Source organism: Diadema antillarum, unplaced genomic scaffold (genome assembly GCF_040938485.1).
Source record: "Diadema antillarum isolate AM-2024a unplaced genomic scaffold, OU_Dant_1.0 seq00000382_RagTag, whole genome shotgun sequence".
NCBI lineage: Eukaryota > Metazoa > Echinodermata > Echinoidea > Diadematoida > Diadematidae > Diadema > Diadema antillarum.
Genome location: NW_027271380.1, coordinates 678,968 through 700,891, shown reverse-complemented (window position 1 = coordinate 700,891; position 21,924 = coordinate 678,968). Strand labels below are relative to the sequence as shown.

General features: G+C 37.6%; 2 protein-coding genes across 2 annotated transcripts; one reads left to right on the top strand and one right to left on the bottom strand.

Moving 5' to 3' along the window:
* Nucleotides 1-12,800: 12,800 nt before the first annotated feature.
* LOC139731640 (allatostatin-A receptor-like) lies at nucleotides 12,801-13,910 on the bottom strand. Its single transcript, XM_071642530.1, has one exon. The coding sequence runs from the start codon at nucleotides 13,908-13,910 to the stop codon at nucleotides 12,801-12,803; it is 1,110 nt and encodes a 369-aa protein (XP_071498631.1).
* Nucleotides 13,911-20,579: 6,669 nt separating this feature from the next.
* On the top strand, nucleotides 20,580-21,620 carry LOC139731639 (galanin receptor 2a-like). The gene has a single exon (XM_071642529.1). The coding sequence runs from the start codon at nucleotides 20,580-20,582 to the stop codon at nucleotides 21,618-21,620; it is 1,041 nt and encodes a 346-aa protein (XP_071498630.1).
* Nucleotides 21,621-21,924: the final 304 nt, after the last annotated feature.

The following is a 21,924-nucleotide window of genomic DNA, read 5'->3' as shown; positions in this document are numbered from 1 at the left end:
ACAAATCTGCAGCAGCTTTCCGAAATTTTTGGTGACGAAAAGTGTAAATCATCGGGTTAGCGCAAGAGTTGCAAAAGGCGAGGACGATGAAGATGTGATGGAGAGGACTGGTGAAGTGAGAGTCGGGCACTAGTCCGAGGTTGAATGAGAGAAAAGCTAGCTGGTCTGGGGCCCAGCAAATTACATACACCACCACGACCAGGAGCAGAAGCTCAAGAACGCGGGCTCGTGCTACGTCGTGAAAAGTTGGCGTTTGCGACTGCGCCGTTTTCTGTGACTTGAAACGAAAAGCTTCCCGTCGAAGAACGCTAACGATAGTGATCTGGGTAAAAATCATGATGGTTGTGGGAATGGCGAGTCGGATGATGAAGGTGAACAAGCCGTAAGCGACCTGGAGCTTCGGAAACGGTAGATGAAATATGCATTTACCGGGGATAACGTCTGCGTTATTGATCAAGTATCGGGCTATTGAGAACGCAGGCACCGATCCAAATCACGGTGACAACCATAATGACGAGTCTACGACTTATGTAACGCTTAAAACGCAATGGATACACAACAGCAAAGTAGCGATCAATCGATATGGCCGATAGGATGTATATGGACCCAGTCACCGATGTCCACATCAAGTAGTTCCCTTTAAAGAGCTTGCAGAATATGGCTCCAAGCCATGTATACGGTATGGTGTTTACATTAGGATATGGAACCAGGAACAGCGATGTCAGTAAATCAGCACATGCCAGCTGACCTACCAGAATATCGGTGCATTTACTCTTTGAACGGCGACAAAATATGACGACAACCACAAGAAAGTTGCCGATGATTCCGAGAACAGTGGTTACGAGCTGGCAAATGACATACCACGACCACTGCATTGGGTGCCAGGACCAAGTCATTGTTTTCGTGGCATCTAGTTCGGTTATTTCAAAATCAGTTGTGTACATCTCCCGTTCATTCTCCCATTGTGCACTGTTGAGCTCGGTATTCATTTCGCTGTTAACGTCTTTTGAAGATGTATTCGCTGCTGTTACCTCAAAACTGTTGTTTTGCCGAGACTGCAAGAAATATGACATGAATCACGAATAAAACTAGTGAACAGATATATTTTTCAAACGCTTCAATCTCACTTGAAAAAAGAGACAACGATTAGTTGAAGAAAATAATACACGGGGAATAGCAAGCCCTCCTTTATAGGAGTTTTGATACTCTGCTCCTACTTTCCTTATGATAGAAAACCAATGCTAATCAGCATTACATTCAAACAAATGAAATTACACTAGAAGAATTGAACACAGTGTTCATATTGTGTTATATCAATGTTAAAGCGAACACGGTGATGTCTTAACATCAAGAACAATAAACCGTCGGAAATTAAAGAAATGATAGGGAGGTTTTTTCGCTAATTCTTACAACCCGGCATCTTGCAACATTAACCCGTTGAGGACGGTTTGATTTTGTTATAACACGCACTTCCCATAGACACCTGCCCGAGTATACTCGGGACTCGTCCTCAGCGGGTTAAATGTAACCCATTGCCAGTATCTCATTACCAACAGAATAGGGCGATTTGCTGTATATTATGGAACATACCACTTTCTTTTTAAAGTTTTATATTACAACTATCTTCTGTCCAAACTTCAGGTGAGAAAACATGTTGACACTCAAAACACGTTACTTTGTTGAAGCATGTCACTACGATAATTTGATTTGGAGTGTTTGTGATGCGGCATCACGAAAGCCAATTGTCGGGAAAATCATTTTTCAGTTTTTGGCAGTTATACATCCGTCAGGTGCTATAAGCTTTAAATTGATACATTTTTTATTTATTTATTTTATTTATTCATTTCCATTCATAGGGTGGATAGCCCTTTCAGCTCATGACTGATTTCCAAAGGGGTCCACATACATGTAAAAATACAACGTATACAAAACAATGAACAAATACAAACGTATGATAACTCTATAACAGCAAACAGGGAAAAGACAAGATATATAAGATTTTGCACAGTGGTCAAATGGGAACAAAGAAATTAACAAATAGATTAGACAAAATAAATGTAAAAATATAGTCTGAAACATTAAATGAAGAAATAAATTATACAATAGTTTACCAATTGTTAATCTAATATGGTAATAATAATCTAACAGATTTAGGAAATACAAAAACTATAAATAAAACAATAACTGAAACTTTTTTTGAAAATTTATACGGTAGTATACTGAATCATCTGATTAAATTAAATCATATTTCTTAAAAGTATAATCAATCAAATATTAATTAAAAACATAAGTAACAAATTAAATGAACAATGTAAAATATGAATAATATTCAAAACATATGAAATTAAATATAAAATGCTTTGCAAATTAGAAATCAAATATGTCTACAGAATAAAAAGGAATGGTTTAAACAGAATAAAACAATGATAAATAAAAAAACTGTATGAAAAAGTATTAAATCATGCAATTGAATTAGATAATACTTTCAAGATAAAACCAACTTCGTTGTTAGGAATGATAAAATAAGTTCATAATTAGATGAATATTCAAATAAAAAACATGAGTCATAAATGAACGGATACGGTTTTAAGACAAAATTTAGTTACATAGTATATAAAAGAAGTATAAAAAATATAGGGTCGGCATGGTAATACAAATGGTTGGTGAAATTGATTAAAGGCAAGAAAGATACATAGAATAAACAATGAAGAGGATTTGCGAAAGCGTAGATAAAATTAACACAATATTAATTACAACTAGAACACAAAATAAATATATTTTTCAATGACAGTATGGTAATTTAACATAGTTAACCAAAATTTCATAATTAGTGAAACATGCGAAGTACAAACAATAACAAACAAACAAACAAGCAAGCAATTTGACTGAAACAAATGTGAAATTGTAAAGTACACAGAGGAAAAAAAAACATCATAAGAAGTTAGTAATAGAACACATCTGAGTTCAACAAGTACATAGTGAACACTAGTGGGGTCTCCTTACCTTAACCTGAGAAAAAGTAACAAATGACACAATTATCTGTTCAACTTTCTAAATAAATTGTCTAAAAAGTTAAACTTCTGAGAGAGCGAGTGAAAGAGTTGATATTATTTATGCTCCGTATTTCTTGAGATAAAGAATTAAATAACTTAATGCTGCTGTAAAAAAAAACTTCGCTTTAAAAACTCTGTTTTGGGTTTAGGTAATTGTAATTTTAAAAAACTGTTTCTTATATTGTATAAATTACTTCGTAGTTTAATCCTCGATGACAAATAAAAAGGGGTCATATTATGAAATACTTTAAATAACATAGTCAAATTTCCTATCTTCCAGCGATTATCAATAGATAATATTTTGGACTCATCATATAACTCATATATTCGTTTGTAGGGACACGCTTTGTTTAAAATTCGAACTGCTCTATTTTGTAGGACTCGAAGTTTGTCTAGATTGCACTTATTTGCATTGTTCCACACGATAGAGCAGTAATCGAGATGCGATTGGATTATAGAGAAATATAACATTTTTGCGACGTGATATTCTATATACGGTCTAGCTTTACGGAAAAGGAATAGATTACGAATGATTTTGGTGTGAATATGATCTATATGCAGCTTCCAATTTAGGCTTGGGTCTAAAATGACTCCTAGATATTTACAGCTGAAGACCTCTCTCACTGGTGTATTACCAATAAGTAGTTGAAAATTAGAGTTGCGAAATTGTTTGGTTTTTTTCTTGGAGCCCATAATCATATATTCTGTTTTATTTACATTCAACATGAGTTTATTTGCATCCAGCCAAAGCGCCACAGATTCAAGATCATCGTTTACCTTATCTGCTATTGTTTGAGGGTTATTGGAGGAGAAGTAAAGACAAGTATCGTCAGCATAGAGCGATACAGAACAATGCTTTATTGCGTTTGGCAAATCGTTTATAAAGAGCAAGAATAGGAGGGGTCCGATAATGGACCCTTGTGGGACTCCGCATTCAACTGTGTCGGGTGAGGAGATTGACCCGTTTACTCTCGTTACTTGCGTTCTTTTACACAGATAATCATTAAACCAGGCTATACAAGTAGCATCAAACCCATACCAGCTTAGCTTTTTTAAAAGGAGGGAATGGTCCACTGTGTCAAAAGCTTTTTTCAGATCTAAAGCTACAAAAGCAGTGATCAGGCCATTGTCCATACTAGAAAAAAGATCATCGGTTAGGTTAAGGAGGGCGGTGGCGGTTGAATGATTTTTACGAAATCTCGATTGACCTTTGAAAAACAAACAATGCTGATTGAGATAGTTCACGGCTTGGTCGTGTACAATTCGTTCAATCACTTTTGACAACACAGGGAGTATCGAAATGGGTCGATAATTGGAAGGTTCCATAGTGTCCCCACTCTTAAATACCGGTATAACTATTGCTGCTATCCATTCCTGCGGAACAATACCACTTGAGAGAGACAAGTTTATTACATGGGTCAGGGGAGAGACTATGAAAGGGGTTGCCATTTTGATGAGTTTGGCTGGTAATTCATCTAGTCCTGTGGCCTTGTTACCGGGAATATTTTTCAAAACCTTGTTAACATCCTCTTCTGTAACTCTCTTAAATGAAAATTTTGTTTTCACTTTGTTCAGTAAAAATGATGAATAATTGCCGGTAAAATTACCTTCTTTCTTCAATTTACCAGCTGTACTGACAAAACACTGATTGAATGTATTAGATATTTCCTGCTTATCATGGATAACCCTGCCATTGTTTCTAACACTATTAACATTGGTATTACTTTGTTTACTGGGGATGATACAACGTAAGGCTTTCCACGTCCCTCTACTATCTCCAGCATTTTCTTGAATCTTATTTTTGACATATGCTTTTTTTGCATTTCGTATTAATAATGTTACTTTATTTCTCAATTTCTGATATATCTTCCAATCTTCTTCATTTCCTGTCATTCTAGCTTTCTTTTTCTGCTTATCTCTTTGTCTCATCATATCTCTTATCTCTTTGTCAATCCACTGAACATTCTTTTGCTTTACTCTTTTTGTTTTAAGGGGGGCATGCTTATCAATTATGTTCTTAAGAGTTGAAACAAAGGAAGAGTATGATTTTTCAACATCATTTTCACAATAAACTTCATTCCACGACTCATTGAACAAATCTCTTTCAAAATTTTCTACAATGATCTTTTTAAGATCTCGTGAGGTGACATACTTATGTTCATAGACCTTTGACTGGTTACTTCCATAGGAAGCTACAATCATATAATGGTCGCTTAGACTTATTTGTACTACATCAGAATAAGTCACTTTTTCTTGATTTGAAGTTAAAATTAAATCAATTGTGCTTGACGAGGAATTTGTTATTCTAGTTGGTTTTGATATAAGTTGTTTCATGTGGAAGCTTTCTGCCAGTGACAATAAGCGATTTGCATGATAACTTCGCATGGGTTTCATAATATCGCAGTTCAGATCTCCCAATAGCACTACCTCAAGGCCACTTAATTCTATGTCCTGTAATACTCTTTGAGCCTTATCAAAAACTTCTATTGGGGAATTGGGAGGTCTGTACCAGTTGTACAAAAAGAAAGGTTTTTGTTTATTGGGATTAACCTGCAGAACAATTAATTCTAAATCATTATCACTCAACTCATTTCTTACTTTATAATCAATACCATGTTTTACGTAAGTTATTACCCCTCCCCCTTTTCTATTTCTGTCTTTTCGTATAATAGAGTAACCGTCAATATTCACACACTCATCTATGATAGATTCATCTAGCATCGTTTCACTAAAGGTTAATATATCAAAACTGCTACGAATAAACATACTTCTTAACTCGTCTATGCATTTGTACAATGAACAGACGTTCAGATGAACAAAGTGAATACCATTCTTACTTTTGATTAACTTGTGTGTCTCTTCAAAAGTTGAATATGAGTGATTTTCTCTATATGCTACAGGATCTGGGGTTGCACGTATGGTCTGATCTCTATCATTGTTTTCATTGGTAATAACACTAACATCAGCAGTATTTTCTGCACTGGACGAAAATGGAAGTTCTGACAAGAGGCATCTTTCGCAGATCCAATCACAATTCTGTTTAAATGAATTTTCGCTCGAACAATTTTTGTGGTACCATTTTTTGCACGAAGAACAAAACAGAGAAACCTGATTTTTCCGCACAGGTCGTTGACACAATACACATGGAGAACGTATAGGCATTGTGATAAATAATCAATAGATAAATATTCTGGGGTCAGTCAATGCACTTACAGTCGTTCGATGTCACTTTCACGTCGTATGATCACCTTTTTTCCGTCTTTCGTCAGGGCTGTGATCCTCCCATCCTGACTCCAGGTCCTGCTGACGTTGGAGTGTTTCTGCGTCTTGTACATGAGGTCTTGTCTGAAGCTTGTCAGCGACTCGTGGATGAAGAATGGCTTTCCTTTTAGCTTGACCTTGGCTTTGAAGATGGCCTGGCGTATATTGTACCTGGCAAACTTGACAATCACGCATCTTGGTTTCCGGTGGTCTGCATTCGTCAATCTGCCATGGGTAGGGTTTCGTCGAGCCAGTCGGTGACTGCGGTCGATGTCGTTGTGCGTCAGGTCAATACCCAGTTCATTCTTTACGAAGCCGGTGATGACTTTGTCTGTATTTTCACTCTGGTCCTCTGGCAGGCCGTAGAATCGCAAACAATTTCTTCTGCTATACTGTTCGTGCTCATCGAGCTCCTCGTTGACTTTTTCCAGTTGCTTCTGGAGACTTGACACTTGTGCGGAAAGACTTTCGACTTGTCCAGTGGTTTTGTCTAGGTCCATGCGGATGGATTCGTAGACATGCTGTCTGATGTCCTCAGTGATTGATCCTGTGATAGCTTCCACGAGGGCGGCCATGACAGTTTCGGAGAGTAATGCCTCCTTTATTTTCTCTACAAGAGCAAGGCTGAAGTCTTTGTCTTCGCTGTCCGGCGGCCTATTGTGGCTGGTCACAGGCGGCTGACCAGCTGACTTTCCATCAGCATCGGGATCTCGTGTCTGTTCCCGTGAGCTGCGGGTCCGCTTTGCCCATGTGTCGGCTTGCATTCCGTCGAGTGTGTCTCGCAATTTGATTCCAGCAGAAATGGTTCTTTTTTTTGCCTTTCCAGACAGTGTTACAATTTCAAATTTTTGTTACAGTCTCAGCTTGCTTACAGTTACTCCAGCAAGACGAATCCTCCGATATCAAGCCAACACTGAAGCGAAATGTGGTGCGAAATGTGGTGCGAAATGTGGTGTATCTTATACGTTGACAGGTCATGATAATATGCCCTGCTTCCTTTCACTGGAAAAAAACAATTGAAAAGAACTAAAAGTTAGAAAACTGTAAAGGCTACTGTTGCCAAAGTTGGCTGCAAGGGTAGTTTCCCTTTTTTTTTACAATCTCTGACTTTTTAAGAGTAATGTGATCACGCAGTACATCTGTATTTTAAAATTCCTCGTCGCCTTAACTTCATCCATTTTGCAAATCCATTTTCCAAAGTTTATTTGCAACAATGCTTCTTTTCTTCAAACCTGTCTCCGAGGCAGCTTTTAAGGAGAACATTAATTGTTTGTAGAGTCATTTACGCAGTAGAAAGGCACTAGATTTCCAGGTACATCCGATTTTAGAGAGGGTTTACATAGCAACTCGTTCTTGTAATCACCTGAAGGGGCAATGTAAAAACTGAAATAATGTCAACTTCGAGACTTAATTTCGAAGTAAAACACCAGAGAAACATTTGAAGCTGGGTTCTCTAAGAAAATGGTTCATATGCTATGCCTTTTTGATGTTGCGTGGCATCGCGATAATCATTTATTTTGATCGTGCATTTATGAAAGGAGTCAAATGACATGGCGTTTTTATATTTGAATTAATCCTTTTGAATCAAAATTCACATTAGCTTTTGCAGTTAAATTGAGGGTCGTCAACACTTGCTATCCAATTGAACAAAAAGAAGTAGAACGTAGTGTGGGTTCCCGGTCGCCTCTTTTACATCCTGAAACTTGAATGTACTACAACTTCAAGCTTACCCCTCTGTGAAAATCACCTACATGTATCCGCATTATGACGAAGACGGAACCATGCGACGTTTCGAAGAGATGTGTATCACCGTGAGTAGTACCCATCTACTTATAGTCATGTAAGCAATGAATCGTATAACAGCACAGCACTGTTAATACATACCTAAACAACACAATCAGTGTATGATGGAAGGGGGGGGGGGGACGATACTGTTTTCCCTACTAACTCTTGCTTGACAAATTCTCGTTGATATCAGAATTAACGAATTGGTATTGATTTCGAACACACTTCTTGGATCTGTCGTCGTGTCTTATTTCCTTTTTGTAGTTTCCGTTATTTGCTTACTTAGTTGCTTTTTGTTTTTGTTATTACATTTTCCCTGATTGTATCTCTTTCTTACAGTTCGCCCTTTAAATATTGCGAGTGCTTTGAGGTAATTGGACAGTTCTGCTGTGAAAGAAATGATGACTGTGTGCTCTGAAGGCCTCTTAAACTTCCCAGTACTTTACAACACAATGCACCTTTTGATACCAATCGATAGCTCCTGGTGAAAAATCACAAGCTCATAACAGATGATGGATTTTCTTTACAAATCACAATACGATGCAGTTCACCGCTATTGCTGAAAATGCTACATGTGGACTTTTTTTCAAATACCACCCGAAGAAAAAGAGCAATATTTTGCAGGGGATTCATCTTTTCGTGGTAATCATTTATTTTTACATTCTTTAATGCTCCATTCGCGTTTATGTATTTACTGAATCGCATGATTGATCTGTGAGTTTATTTCAACCTGTTAATGTTAGACAACAGAACATGCCATAGAAGTGTTATGAATACCATATGAAAAAAAAAAATAGAAATAACCTCCGATTTGAACGTACGTAGATGAAGCCAGTTCATGGACGTGCCATGATCATGTTTGAACAAATATTCAATGTCTTTCCTCCCTTTCATTCTCTCTTGGTATTTGATAGAATCCAGTATCAAAGTTAAATCATGTAACTGTGCCGATTTTGAAAAAAAAACAACAACAACTGTATAACTAAACTCTTCGCAAAACAAATTCTCTTCATTCTTTTCTATGATTCTTACAGAATGTATGTCAGGCTAGGATGTAGTCCAAAGTGACTACACGACACTATACCTTCATTGTGCACTGCTCTCTGCGTGCTATACAATGCATAATAGTCTGTATGAAACAGCATCATGATATTTCCTTTTATGTGATTGTCATTCTACACAAGGGCATAATAATGAGTAGTATAGTTATGTGTATCATATATAATATATACATGTATATATAAATATATATATATATATATATAATTATATATAAACATAAAACGAAATAGAGTTACTTCGGTCAGATTTTGATGAATGGGTTTATTGAGTCGTAAAATTATGTGTCAGGAATGAATAATTGTAGTAAACTTACGGTCTATTGGAAAACTCGTGATCGATTAGAATATGTTTAATCGGCCATACGCATTTTTGCATTTTTCCGCACAGTCAATATTGGTTGGACATAACGTATGATAGTGTCACTTTACAGCAAAACAGATCGTGGATTTTGAGAGAGAAAATTGGTTCCCGATATGTTGATACCTCATGTGTTTGATGCAGTTGATTTCATTACGGTATTCTCATGAGTATGAGTTTGATTCTGTATAACATTGACCCTGATAGGTAACACATTTATCACTGTAATACGTTATTATCGAGGTCAATATGAAAATATTTCGTATTGTTCGGCTTAATTTTGTTTCACTGATGGAAGATGATACATTGATTCAAACCCCCAAATATAATATGTATAATATATACTTTTAAATTGTTTGATAGGGATATAACTAATCTTAGTGAAAATGATAGACCGTGCATCATTAACAGAGCACAAACAAGTTGCACGCCCAGATCTTACGTGATGACTCAAAATAGTCAATCTTAAGTTCTCCACATTTTCATGAAAGAACAATTTTTTGCCTACATTATTTCAATAAAAAAAGACAAACAAGATACATTTTTAATAAAGGTTATACAGTTAATCTATGTAGTGAAAACAATTTGACAATACCGATTTTTTTTTCCTGAAAACAGGAAGAGAGGCAAAGGCAAATTCTTTTTTTTTTCATATAATGAATAACCTACTTGCTTTTTCAGTTAGTGTAATGATGAGTAACAACGTAATTGCATTTTAGGTATATACATGTACATTATGCATATTACACAGATGGGAATGGAAATGGAGGGTCCCACTAAAAAGCCAAGCTTGTACGATATTGGACCCTCAGAAATACATAAAAAACGAATAATGACTTCATGAAACTACAAACAAATATATGAAACAAAATCAAAGAAACACAGAAGGACAACTCCTATAACGCAGCTTGATTTGGTTGAAGCCATTTTACATGACACATTTAACCTAATCATTAGATTTTGCAAGCCTCCCAGAATAGATTGGCAAGAGTGGGCAAGTCAGTCATCGCCTCATCTATAAACCCTCCATTCCCTGACAAGAAAACTTTATTTCCATCGATCTAATCCTATGAAAATCTAAATTCATTTTCTTTCGACTTTCCTGTTTTGAGATCTTCTACTCTCTCAAATATTACCCATGGGAGCTTGCCTGGATCCAAATATCGAACGGAATTCGATATTCCCGTTGACGTAGAGCGAATGGCCTCGCCGTGTAGTGCCTGCGCGATGACGCGTGGGGGAAGAGACATGGCGAGAGGTTGCGTGAACGATGGTCACCGAATTCATGTAGGGCAATTTGAATGTCCTTTGGAATTGACTGAAAAATACAATTTTCCCTACATCATCGCAGTTACTGTACAATTTGTCATAAAATCGGGAATAACTACAAATGCTGCGCTTGACTAAAAAGTGATCAAAGGAAACGGCTCGGAGTTTCGGTATATAGACGCCCTTTCTGACTTCCACATTAAATAGTTCCTGTTCTCAACTTTACAGAACGTTGCTCCGGTCAACCTTTTTTTTTTTTTTAATAGATAAGACCCTGGAAAAAAAAATCAAAATGACTAAGGTGAGAAAAATAATCATGCCTATATGTAACGGAGGTTCAACTGGACTAAAATAAGACCACCACAACTACAAATAACCAAGCTCCGTAAACAGGGTGTATAGTCGGTTCATCCATCTTGTGGAACTCTACTGTATTTCAATCTTCCTCCGCGGAACGATGAAGTGTCGATACAATAAGCGTGTATCCATAACACTAGATTACTCAAGAAAATGGAAACCCGTTAAGATTACACACCTGCAACTGGCAAGAGAAAATGTTACCGTGCATGGCAAATCTGACAAATAGTCGCACCCCTTGATTTTTACGTGACGAAAAAAAAAAAAGTGAAACGGGTCAACCAATTCAATATTGAGTTCTCATATTTTCTGTAACAGCTAGTCCTCTTGTACATTATTCCTAAATTTTGGATCATACAATGGGAGAATATCTTTTCAGCACTTTTTTCCAACCTTTTTTGTTTAAGTAGTGAGACCCGGTATGTCTTGGAGTCCCCCCCCCCCCCCTTTTCTTTTTGAAAATCCTTGGCACACTCTTCATTTTCAACTCTAATAACCTTTGAAAGAATAAGGCTACTGCTTTGTCAGTTCGAAATACTCATGGACAGAATGTGCTGATAGAGCATACTCAATTTCAGTTAATCTAACAATCTCTTCAGTGTTGTTGCTCTAGTGGTTTACATCCTGTTTTATGTCCCACTCATCGCAAAGCTAGCACGGTTTGGTAAAGATTAAGCGCTTGAATAGACCCTGTACTTCAGAGCTTCTTTTCTCAGTTCACACTTTACCAGAGTGTGCGCTTTCTTTCTAATATTTAGATAGGATATGAAAATGTATTTGAATTGAGTCATTATGTCATATCAAAGCTTAGAGTTTATTCTTTCAGAGTCTGTCCTTAACTCAAAATCCATGTCTGGCAACGCAGAGTCACAAATAACGACGATTTCCAATAAACGCCTCGACATGTCAAAAAAAAGGTACTTTATAATAATACTAATACTAATAATAGTCATATAGACAACAATAAGAATAATGATAAAAGATAACAAAGAGGACAAGAAGAAGAAAGTAACAGATGAACAGATACATAAATGAATAAAAAATGGGTTAGTAGACAGCTGATGCACGGCTGTTGTCATTTTGGTGGATCTTACATGTTCTTTCAGCAGGACTATTAACTTAGAAGGTGACAGCATTTTCTCAATATATGAACTGATTATCATTTTAGGTCTCAACTCACCCCCTCATTAATGCCCTATTCCGCATATAAGATAGTTTACCTACTTGTCATAGTTGTGCAGTCCTTTGCAAACACCACTCTCCCGATGTAATGTCACCAGAAGAAGCCGATTCCGAGCCGGCGCAACGTCAACATCATACAAACTCATACAAACTTCTTGTCGGCTATAGAATATAGACCGGTCTCGGCGGAATGAAAAACAACTAAGAATTTTATTCATTCCTTTTGATCAAATGAGAAGAATCTGGAGATGTACTCTTAGAGTTGCCTTCCTTGTATGCTACTATTGATACTACTTGATATAATTGTATCGTATATTACAAAACATTTATCATTTTCGAAATCATAAAGTTTCATTTTGTTGACAGAATGGTAGTGCTCATAAGTGATGGTTTTATTACGGGTTATGAATCTAAATTTCCTGGGATACGATTTGGTTTCCCGTGACTAAAAGAGATTTGATTTCTGGTATGATTTTAGTAGTATTGGTGTTGTTCGACACCTGGAGGGTTCGTGTTCCGGTGAGTGCTCGACCGAGTGTTCTCGGAAATGAATTCCTCAAATATCGGCGATCTACTTGCGGTAACTCCTTTGAACAAATCTGCAGCAGCCCTCCGGAATTTTTGGTGACGAAAAGTGTAAATGATCGGGTTAGCGCAAGAGTTGCAAAAGGCGAGGACGATGAAGATGCGATGGAGAGGACTGGCGAGGTGGGAGCGAGGCACTAGGCCGAGGTTGAAGGAGAGAAAGGTGAACTGGTCTGGAGCCCAACAAATTATGTACACCAGCACAACCAATAACAGAAGCTGGAGAACGCGGGCTCGTGCTACGTCGTGAAAAGATGGCGTTTGCGACTGCGCCGTTTTCTGTGGCTTGAAACGAAAAGCTTCCCGTCGTAGAACGCGAGCGATAGTGATCTGGGTAAATATCATGATGGTTGTGGGAACGGCGAGTCGTATGATGAAGGCGAAAAAGCCGTAAGCGACCTGGAGCTTCGGAAACGGCAGGTAAAATATGCATTTTCCCGGGATAACACCTGCGTTGTTGACCAAGAGTATCGGGATCATAAGAAAGCACGAACAGATCCAAATTAATGCGACGACAGCAATTACCAGTCGGCGACTGACGAAACGTTTAAAACGCAAGGGATAAACGACGGCAAAGTACCGATCAATCGATATGGCCGATAGTATGTATGTTGACGTTGTTACAGATACCAGCATCAAGTAATTCCCTTTGAAGACCTTGCAGAATAGGGTTCCAAACCATGTGTATGGGACGGTGTTTAATTCGGGATATGGAACCAGGAACAGCGACGTCAGTAGGTCTGCACATGCCAGGTGACCTACCAGAATATCGGTGGATTTACTCTTCGAACTGCGACAGAATATGACGACCACGACAAGGAGGTTGCCCGTGATTCCGAGTATGGAGGTTATCAGCTCGCAAATGACATACCACGGCCATTGCATTGAGTGCCAGGACCAAGTCAATGTTTCGGTGGCATCGAGTTCGGTCACTTCAAAATCAGTTGTGTACGTCTCCAGTCCATTTTCCCATTGTGAGTTGTTAGGTTCGATATTCATGTTGCCTTTCACACCCTGGGAAGATGCTGCAGCAGCTCTGGTGCTATCTCAACGGACTGGTGTTTCCCAAACTGAAAGAAGTAGAAATTGAGATGGATCAAGAATGAAGCAAAAAGAAAACATATATATACCAACTGTTGCAACTTTTTTCTTAATGAGACAACTGTTATTCAGTCGAAAAAAAAGAAAGAAATAAAAGCCACACATGCCAAAGCAGAATTTTTCTACTCTGATTCTTTTTTATAAAATTGATGATAATGATTATAATATATAATACTCGTACGGTTTATCCCAATCTTTTGATTGTTAAAATTAAAAACATTCCCGAGGACCATAGTGCTGTTTAAACAGTCCTGAGAAAGATCGATTGAGGATTGACAGGGTACCTACAACCCAGTATTTCTAAATTTGATACGTCCCCACCTCCATAACATATCTTATGGACCTTACATTTTGGGGGAAAATATTTTTTCTTTTTTTCACTGCCTACTGTCCGAACTTGATCTGCATCGTAAAAGCGCATTGTGTACTTCAAAGCATGTTTTTGCAATTCCGACTCTGAGTAGATTGTGGGGAGTGATAAATTAAAGGTTATCATTTTTTTTTGGGGGGGGGGTGGTTTGGTTTGGTTTGGTTTGGTAAGTGGGATACTGAGGGTCAAGAGAATGTGTCGGTAACAAATAAGAAATCTCCTTAGTTATCACACCAGATTTGTCTTTCTGACGATTGAAAAATATTTGATTTCCAGATTCTTAGAACCAGTGAAATACCAAGAAAATCATACTTTACCTTGTGAAAGTGTCATGCCCTAGATTTCTGAGGTACTGCGGATTTTAACAAGATTCTGTGGCAATTCGTTCTTGCTTTGAGGGGACAGTAGAAAAGCTACAATAAAGCTACAATTTCGGAGACTTCATGTAAAAGTAAAGCAACAGAAAAATTAGGCAAGCTCTTAGAGAATCGTGTTCATATGCTATATCTTGTTAGTGATACAGGTGACTTAGGGATAACCAGTTGAATGATTTATCTTCTATTTAGGTTATTTATGGAGAGACTTTAAATGACATTTCCCATATTGAACAAGTCATTATCTAGCAAGGAATTGCATCGGGTTTTGCTGCTGAAGTAACGTTCGTAAATGTTTGTAATCAAAATACAACACAGAAAACAAAGTATGCGTTGTAAGTAAGTTAGGTTATAATTGGTAATTGGTTCTCCTGAGACGCTAATTGTTTTCAAATGTAAATTTACGCCTCGGTGAAAAGTTCCTACCTGCAACCAGGAGAAAATCGTTCCGATGGTATAATAGTAAGACGTTAAGACAGGCCAATGCGGCGCTCCGACTAGGAGTGCCTTACCATGAGTAGTATTTCACTACTTATAGTCATCTCAGCAAGAATTGGTGAAAATAACAGTGTGTTTTCATATTTCAATAAAGCAATGAAGAAAAAAAAAATAAATGAAAGGCGAGAATCTTTTCGAACCTATTCTTCCTTTTGAATTGTGTCGTTTACTGGTGTCAGTATTAACATTTGCGTTGATTTCAAACTCATCCCGTGTGTTTCCTTCAAGATCTGATATCTATGGTTCAGATTTTTTTTTGTCTGTGTTACTTTTTTGGTTGCTGTATTTGTTGTTGTTTTTCTTACAATTTTCCAAGTTTTCCCTCATTCGTTCATTTCACTTCTTTTTATTCGAGTACTTGCTTTCGATTGGCGGTGACCGAAGAAAAGGCGTGTGCTCTCAAGCCACTGTAATACCTTGCATTGTACTATGCAACACAACACCCTTTATAAGATTTCTGCACGGTCTGCGAAAGGATAAATTCAGGTGAGAAATCAGATACTTATCACGTACCATCATATGATGGGTTTTTTGTTTGATTGTTTGTTGTTGTTTTTTTTTTCCAAGTAGCATTATCATGCACTTCGTCACTTCAGCCGTAAAGGCTACCTGTGTAACGTTTCGAAACCACCCTCTAAAGATTATTTGTTAATGTCAATTTGTCTTATAGGTTGATTCAATATTTTGCCTCAGTCATCCAATTTAAGTTCCCTGCTACCTCCCTATTGTGCATTTACTGAATTAAAGGATTTGCTTTCTTGTGTAAGAAAATTATTAGATTTCTATGGGAGCATGTCTCAACTAATCAATGTTAGACAACACAATATGTGGTATCCTCAGAGTTGTGTGTATGTGTTTTACTTTCGGTGAAGAACAAATACAAAGAAGGAAGTAGTCTGGGATGTGAACCCCATTGACCTACTTCTTACCGGGCAACAGTACTAACCAATGAATGAAAGGCAGTTCATTGCAGTGGCTCAATTCATTTTTATTTTGTTCTAACCTGCTTCCAGAATACGAGTGTTAGTGACACGGTCAAGTGGAATGCCTGCTAGGGTGCAAGCTTAATCCCTACTCTACACTTCATTCGTAATACTCTGTTCAACAAATTTTGTGTAATGCATACTTTCTTTAAAGCTATTAGACGATGGTAATGACTACATGCGACAAATATCATATCTATATATTTATATCTATGTATATATTCATATTCATTTATGTGTAGAGAGATAGGGGGATGGGGGAGTCGTTAGAATGCATCAATCTTGGATTTCGATTACTGCCTGTATTCGCTTATTTTATGTAATATTGCTCTCAAACGACGACACTGTACACGCATGCACGCTATAGACTGAATTGTGGCTGAGCTACACGGACTTCACCTCTTTTCGGCTAAATTTAACTGAAAACATGATTTAATCGTTAACCAGAGATGCTTTCGATCTCAAGATATTAAAGGGATTAGAGAAGGTGATTGAAGTGAACATCACGTTTGTGAAATGTCGTTTGATGAATGGAATTTTACTAAACGTGCAAAGGGTTTCCAATCACGATGTGCAAATGAGTCCTTTGTTTAATATAGTTTCAAACAATACCATTGATCCATGTATACATGTGGAAGTATCAGAATCCAAAGCTGATCTATATGATAATTCACAATCCGATACCTATATGACAATGTAGGATTATTACAGTCTAAATGGAACTCATTTTACTCCGTTTGCTAAGTTTCAGTCTGTTTATCATTTATCCAATTTGAGCATTTGAACTAACTTGTCTGAACCTACGCAAGCATTAAACAGTTATTAAGATGCATCTAGATTCTTGCAGTTTCTTCAGGGATATTGGATTGAAGTCTAGCTTTAGATTTGTAAATTATTAATGGTCAATATTTATGTATTTGTATCTATTCTAAACATTTGTGGATGTCATTTATTGTTCAACAGTGTCTCATTTCATTCACAAAAAACACAAATATACCCGGTCTGTATGCATAATCTGTGCATTACTAACATTATTACTATTGTTACTATATTTCTTTGATCATCAATTTTAGCATTCAAACATCAGGTTAAAAACGCATTGCATTTTCAATAGTTATGGTATTATTCATTGTTCAATATCTAATAATGAGGGTTTTTTTTTCGTGCATACATATACAAATATATCTTTGTCTGTGTGTGTGTAAGATTTGTGTATTATTATTTTTACCATTGCTACTCATGTATTATTTTATTATCGGTTTAAACACCTTTTATCAAACATCAGGCTAAAATGGATGGAGAAAGAATGTCAGTCTAGAATACGAATCTATTGAATTCTTATAGAGAACGTCTCCGAGCGCCGCCCTCTTAATATGCATGAAAATATTAAACTTATCAAGGGAATTTGAACAACCTGGACAAATGAGTCCAAAGAACAAGAAGATGTAGAAAGCAGAAGGTATGCATGGAGGAGTGTGTGTGTGTGTGTGTGTGTGTGTGTGTGTGTATGTGTGTGTGTGTGTGTATCAAAGAAAAACATGTGATTTAGAAGAAGAATAATATAATAATCTGCTCAGTTTTGTCAACATCCCTCTCATTGTGAACATGATACTGACATTGAATAACACTCAAATAAAGAATATCATGAACAATTGTGTGTGTGTGTGTGTGTGTGTGTGTGTGTGTGTGTGTGTGTGTGTGCATGTGTGTATGTTCGTGCGCTTTAGCATGGTTGTTATCTGGTGACGCTTGCTTGAAGTACATTCAGGCACATGCTGTATTTTCTTGACGAAGTAGGCGGGGAATTTCTGCTGAGATTATTGAAAGCGTATACATTTTTGTTTTGTCCCTTGTATGTATGTACACACAGTTAATCTCAATATACGTATCAGACACTACATACACACACAGAGACAGAGAGAAAGAGAGAGAGAGAGACAGAGAGAGAGAGAGACACACACACACAAAAACATATATACAGGCAACCTGATACACGCTAACACACACTAACAGATGCACATTACATTTAACTTCACACACGGTCTTAGGTAGCACTATGTGTCTAAGTTCCCTCCCTACTCAAGTTGTGAGTATGTGAATGGTCACTCATAACAGATGAAGGTTCGCGATTATCCAATCACAAGCATTTTTTTTTTGTTCTTCTTGCGTGCGCACATAAACACATACGCATGGACATAGATATTGTATCCATATATATATATATATATATATATATATATATATATATATATCATAAGCGTATATGATTCTTTTCACTGCAAAAAAAAAAATAGTGAAATGAAAAAAAAAAGACAGTATGAGCGAGAAAAATCAGTTGGATCGATATCTTACAAAACATCACCAGATGAATGCCTCAGATTTGCGTGCCTGTGGTGGACAATAGCATGGAGGGAGTAAATAAAAAAATAGAAAGCAGCGTAATCGTGGGCCTTCATGTTGTTTTGCAGGATAAGGGGATTTTATTGATTGCAAAATCCATTAGTGTCTCCATTCCTGGTAGAAGAGGAAGATGATAGTATTGTGGAGGGAACCTTTCAGTTCCCCTCTTTTCATACAGTTGTCATTTCGACGGCGGTGTATATTGACAGCGAAAACGAATGGACCTATAATGGCTAGAGTAACTAAATAAGCTGAACATAATAACTTCGACCAATCACAGCAGCATTGACCTTTTCCTTTATCAAATACGATAAAGTTAAGTAACGATGACGTTTCAAGTATTTCAAAACAAGGTTGTTCAAAAATAAAGTGATCTGTGTGAAACTTTGGAATGATCCATTATACGCGTGGGGTATTTTGCGCCGCTCTTCTAAAGTTGTAAAGCATCATTTATGTATGTTTACTTACATTTAAATTCCTGTTTGTAAAGAAGTAAAACAACAACAAAACCGTAACTTTCATGGATTTGCTTGCAACGTCGTTACTACATAACGTTTTACGCTTACACGAAACTAGGTAATTTGGACAAGACCTGCACTTGGCCCATTTCCTTCCAAGTGGTGGTGTGGACAACTTTCATGTATTGTTTTTCGTCGATTCTGTAAGTACTCAGCGTGGTGAGGACATAAGATCAAGGTACAGAAGAATTCTGTTATATACTTGTATATAAATGGGATTAATTCGTTCCTTTCAATTAAACTGATTTCAGTTAAAACAGTAACATAGTGTAAGCACTGAGCTAAATGTATATTTATATGATTATGTATACATAATTATATAGATATATGAATACATACGTTTATATATTGTCTTCACATTACATTTGCTCTGTTGCTGTTTTTTTTTATTAAACATGGCAAATATCAATATTCGTTCTTTTCAAATCACATAGGCCTACTACTCTGCGAGATTAGAAAAAAAGAGGAAGACAGCTATAGAAAATGAATCTTTAATAATTAGTCCAGATGATACATACATTATCAGGTGAATAGCATGTTTTATGAAGTCGTTATCCACACAGTTGATGTTCTTTTTGCCTGTTTTTTTCTTTGCCGTAGTACTTGTTTCTATGTACCGTACATACATGTACTTTTACAAACAGAAACATGATTCGCAAACTATATAGACTCTCTAACAGAAAAAAAACGCCTCAAAGTAGTAAGTGTAACAAGCTTCTTGCAAGGGGGTTTGGAGATGTTTCTTTAAGACGATGTTAATTTTGCCCATGTTTTTATTCTAGAAAGTAACATTAGACAAAACAGATGGTACAGGTTACTAAATAAAAGACAGTAATTCAAACCATGTTGACATCTTTAAATGAGCTCGATTGAATGTATGAACATGAATTTGTGACTTCATAACGATTATCATGTTTGATGTAATATTAATTCATAAATATTTTGCAGGGTAGGGGCGCCTCTGAGGCAAGATATGATGTGATGAAATGATGCGTTGCTATTTGCATAAATGGTGAAAATATGATTTTTTTTTTTTATCTCTTGAGACCTGATAAAACGTTTAGCTTGGCAAAAGACAGACAGACAAAAAAAAAAAAACGGAGCAGAGGCTAAAGCGGGTTATAATCGTGTACAATATGGGATGCCAAGAGGAATGGTTATCGATACGGAGCTCAACGACCGAGACGAGATGGTACACCATTGCTATTAAACAGAGCGCAAGGCCTTTACAATAATCGACGGATACATCCATTAGCCATTAGACGGGGATGAAAACCTACAGGTGTACCATCACACATGCATTTTTGACATAGTGGTGTTTCACTCCAATGACACTGGTCTGAAAAAATGACGACTTTTGCCTCTCTTCTCTCTCCACAGGGATTAATTATATGACAGATTTCATTACCATCCATCCTTCCGATATGGCCGCTTTCAATGTGGAAGACGTGCACACCGAGTCATATGAATATGATATCACTCACAGTAATCCCCCTTCCACTGAGATGGTGGTACAGTGGTCATGGGGTCGTATAGAATGGTCATGGAATGTCATGTTTCAGCTGATGTCGACCATTCTTGGAGTCTGCGGTAATTTATTGGTGATCATAGTTATATTCCGGCGTCACTCAGGGATTCGATCGACGGACATTCTCGTCGGAAACTTGGCGATCGCCGATTTATTGACGTCGCTGTTCTGGGCTCCCCACCCGCCGTCAGAAGTCGTTCCCGACACGTGGGCAGGGATCGCCTTCTGCAAGGTCTGGCACGGATACTACCCCATGTGGACATCGGTGACAGCGTCGATCTACACCCTGGTGGCTATTTCATTCGATCGTTTATACGCAGTGCTGTATCCAATGCGCTTCTACCGCTCTGTCAGACGGAAGCGTGTCGTAACGGTCGTCATTGTCCTCTGGATCGGTTCGGCTCTATTTTCGTCGTCGACGTTGTACACAATCACCGTGGACGGAGAGACCATGAAGTGTGTCTTCTCCTCGTCGCCACATGCACAAGTCGTGCTGGGAATCGTGACATTCACGATTCGACTCGCCGTTCCGACAACCATTTTGTTCACCACCCAAATCGCCATCGCTCGATCCCTCCGCCGGGCCGCACTGATGGCACCAAAGGAAACATTACACGAGAAGGCAGAGACTTCATTTCACATCGTTGCCCGTCGTCGAATCATCAGTCTCATGCTCATCGTGGTCGTCGTGTACGTCATATGCTGGGGACCAAACCAGCTGGCCTTCGTCGCCTTCAACCTCGGCATCATCCCACCCACCTATCTCTACAGCCGACTCCACTGGGTTTTCATCACTCTTGCTCTGTGCAATTCGTGGGTCAACCCGTTCATTTATACACTCCGGCACAAGCGATTCCGCAAAGCACTGAAAGAGCTCTTCACTGGAAGAAGTACGAATACGCCCATATTTGGAGATTTGGCCTCTCCTGAAAATTGAAGGGTAGTACAGCAACATGGCAGTTATGATGACTGCACTCTAAGTCAAAACTGACAGATTCTGAGGCAAATACATTTTTTCAAGATCCTGCGATCCTTTTTTTTTTCAGCCTGCCAGTGCGATTATGAATTAATGGAACTCCCCAACATTCTGTTTGGTCATGGATAATCTAAATACATTGTTTACTATCTACAGATCAAACAAAAATAGTTTCAAAATGTGAGTTAGCGATAGAAACAAACAATATAAAAATGTTACTCAGTATATGTGAAATGTAGTTATAATAAAATTGTTTCTAGATTAA

Coding starts and splice junctions, on each gene's coding strand:
- LOC139731639 (XM_071642529.1), top strand. CDS start 20,580: ATGGCCGCTTTCAATGTGGAAGACGTGCACACCGAGTCATATGAATAT.
- LOC139731640 (XM_071642530.1), bottom strand. CDS start 13,910: ATGAATATCGAACCTAACAACTCACAATGGGAAAATGGACTGGAGACG.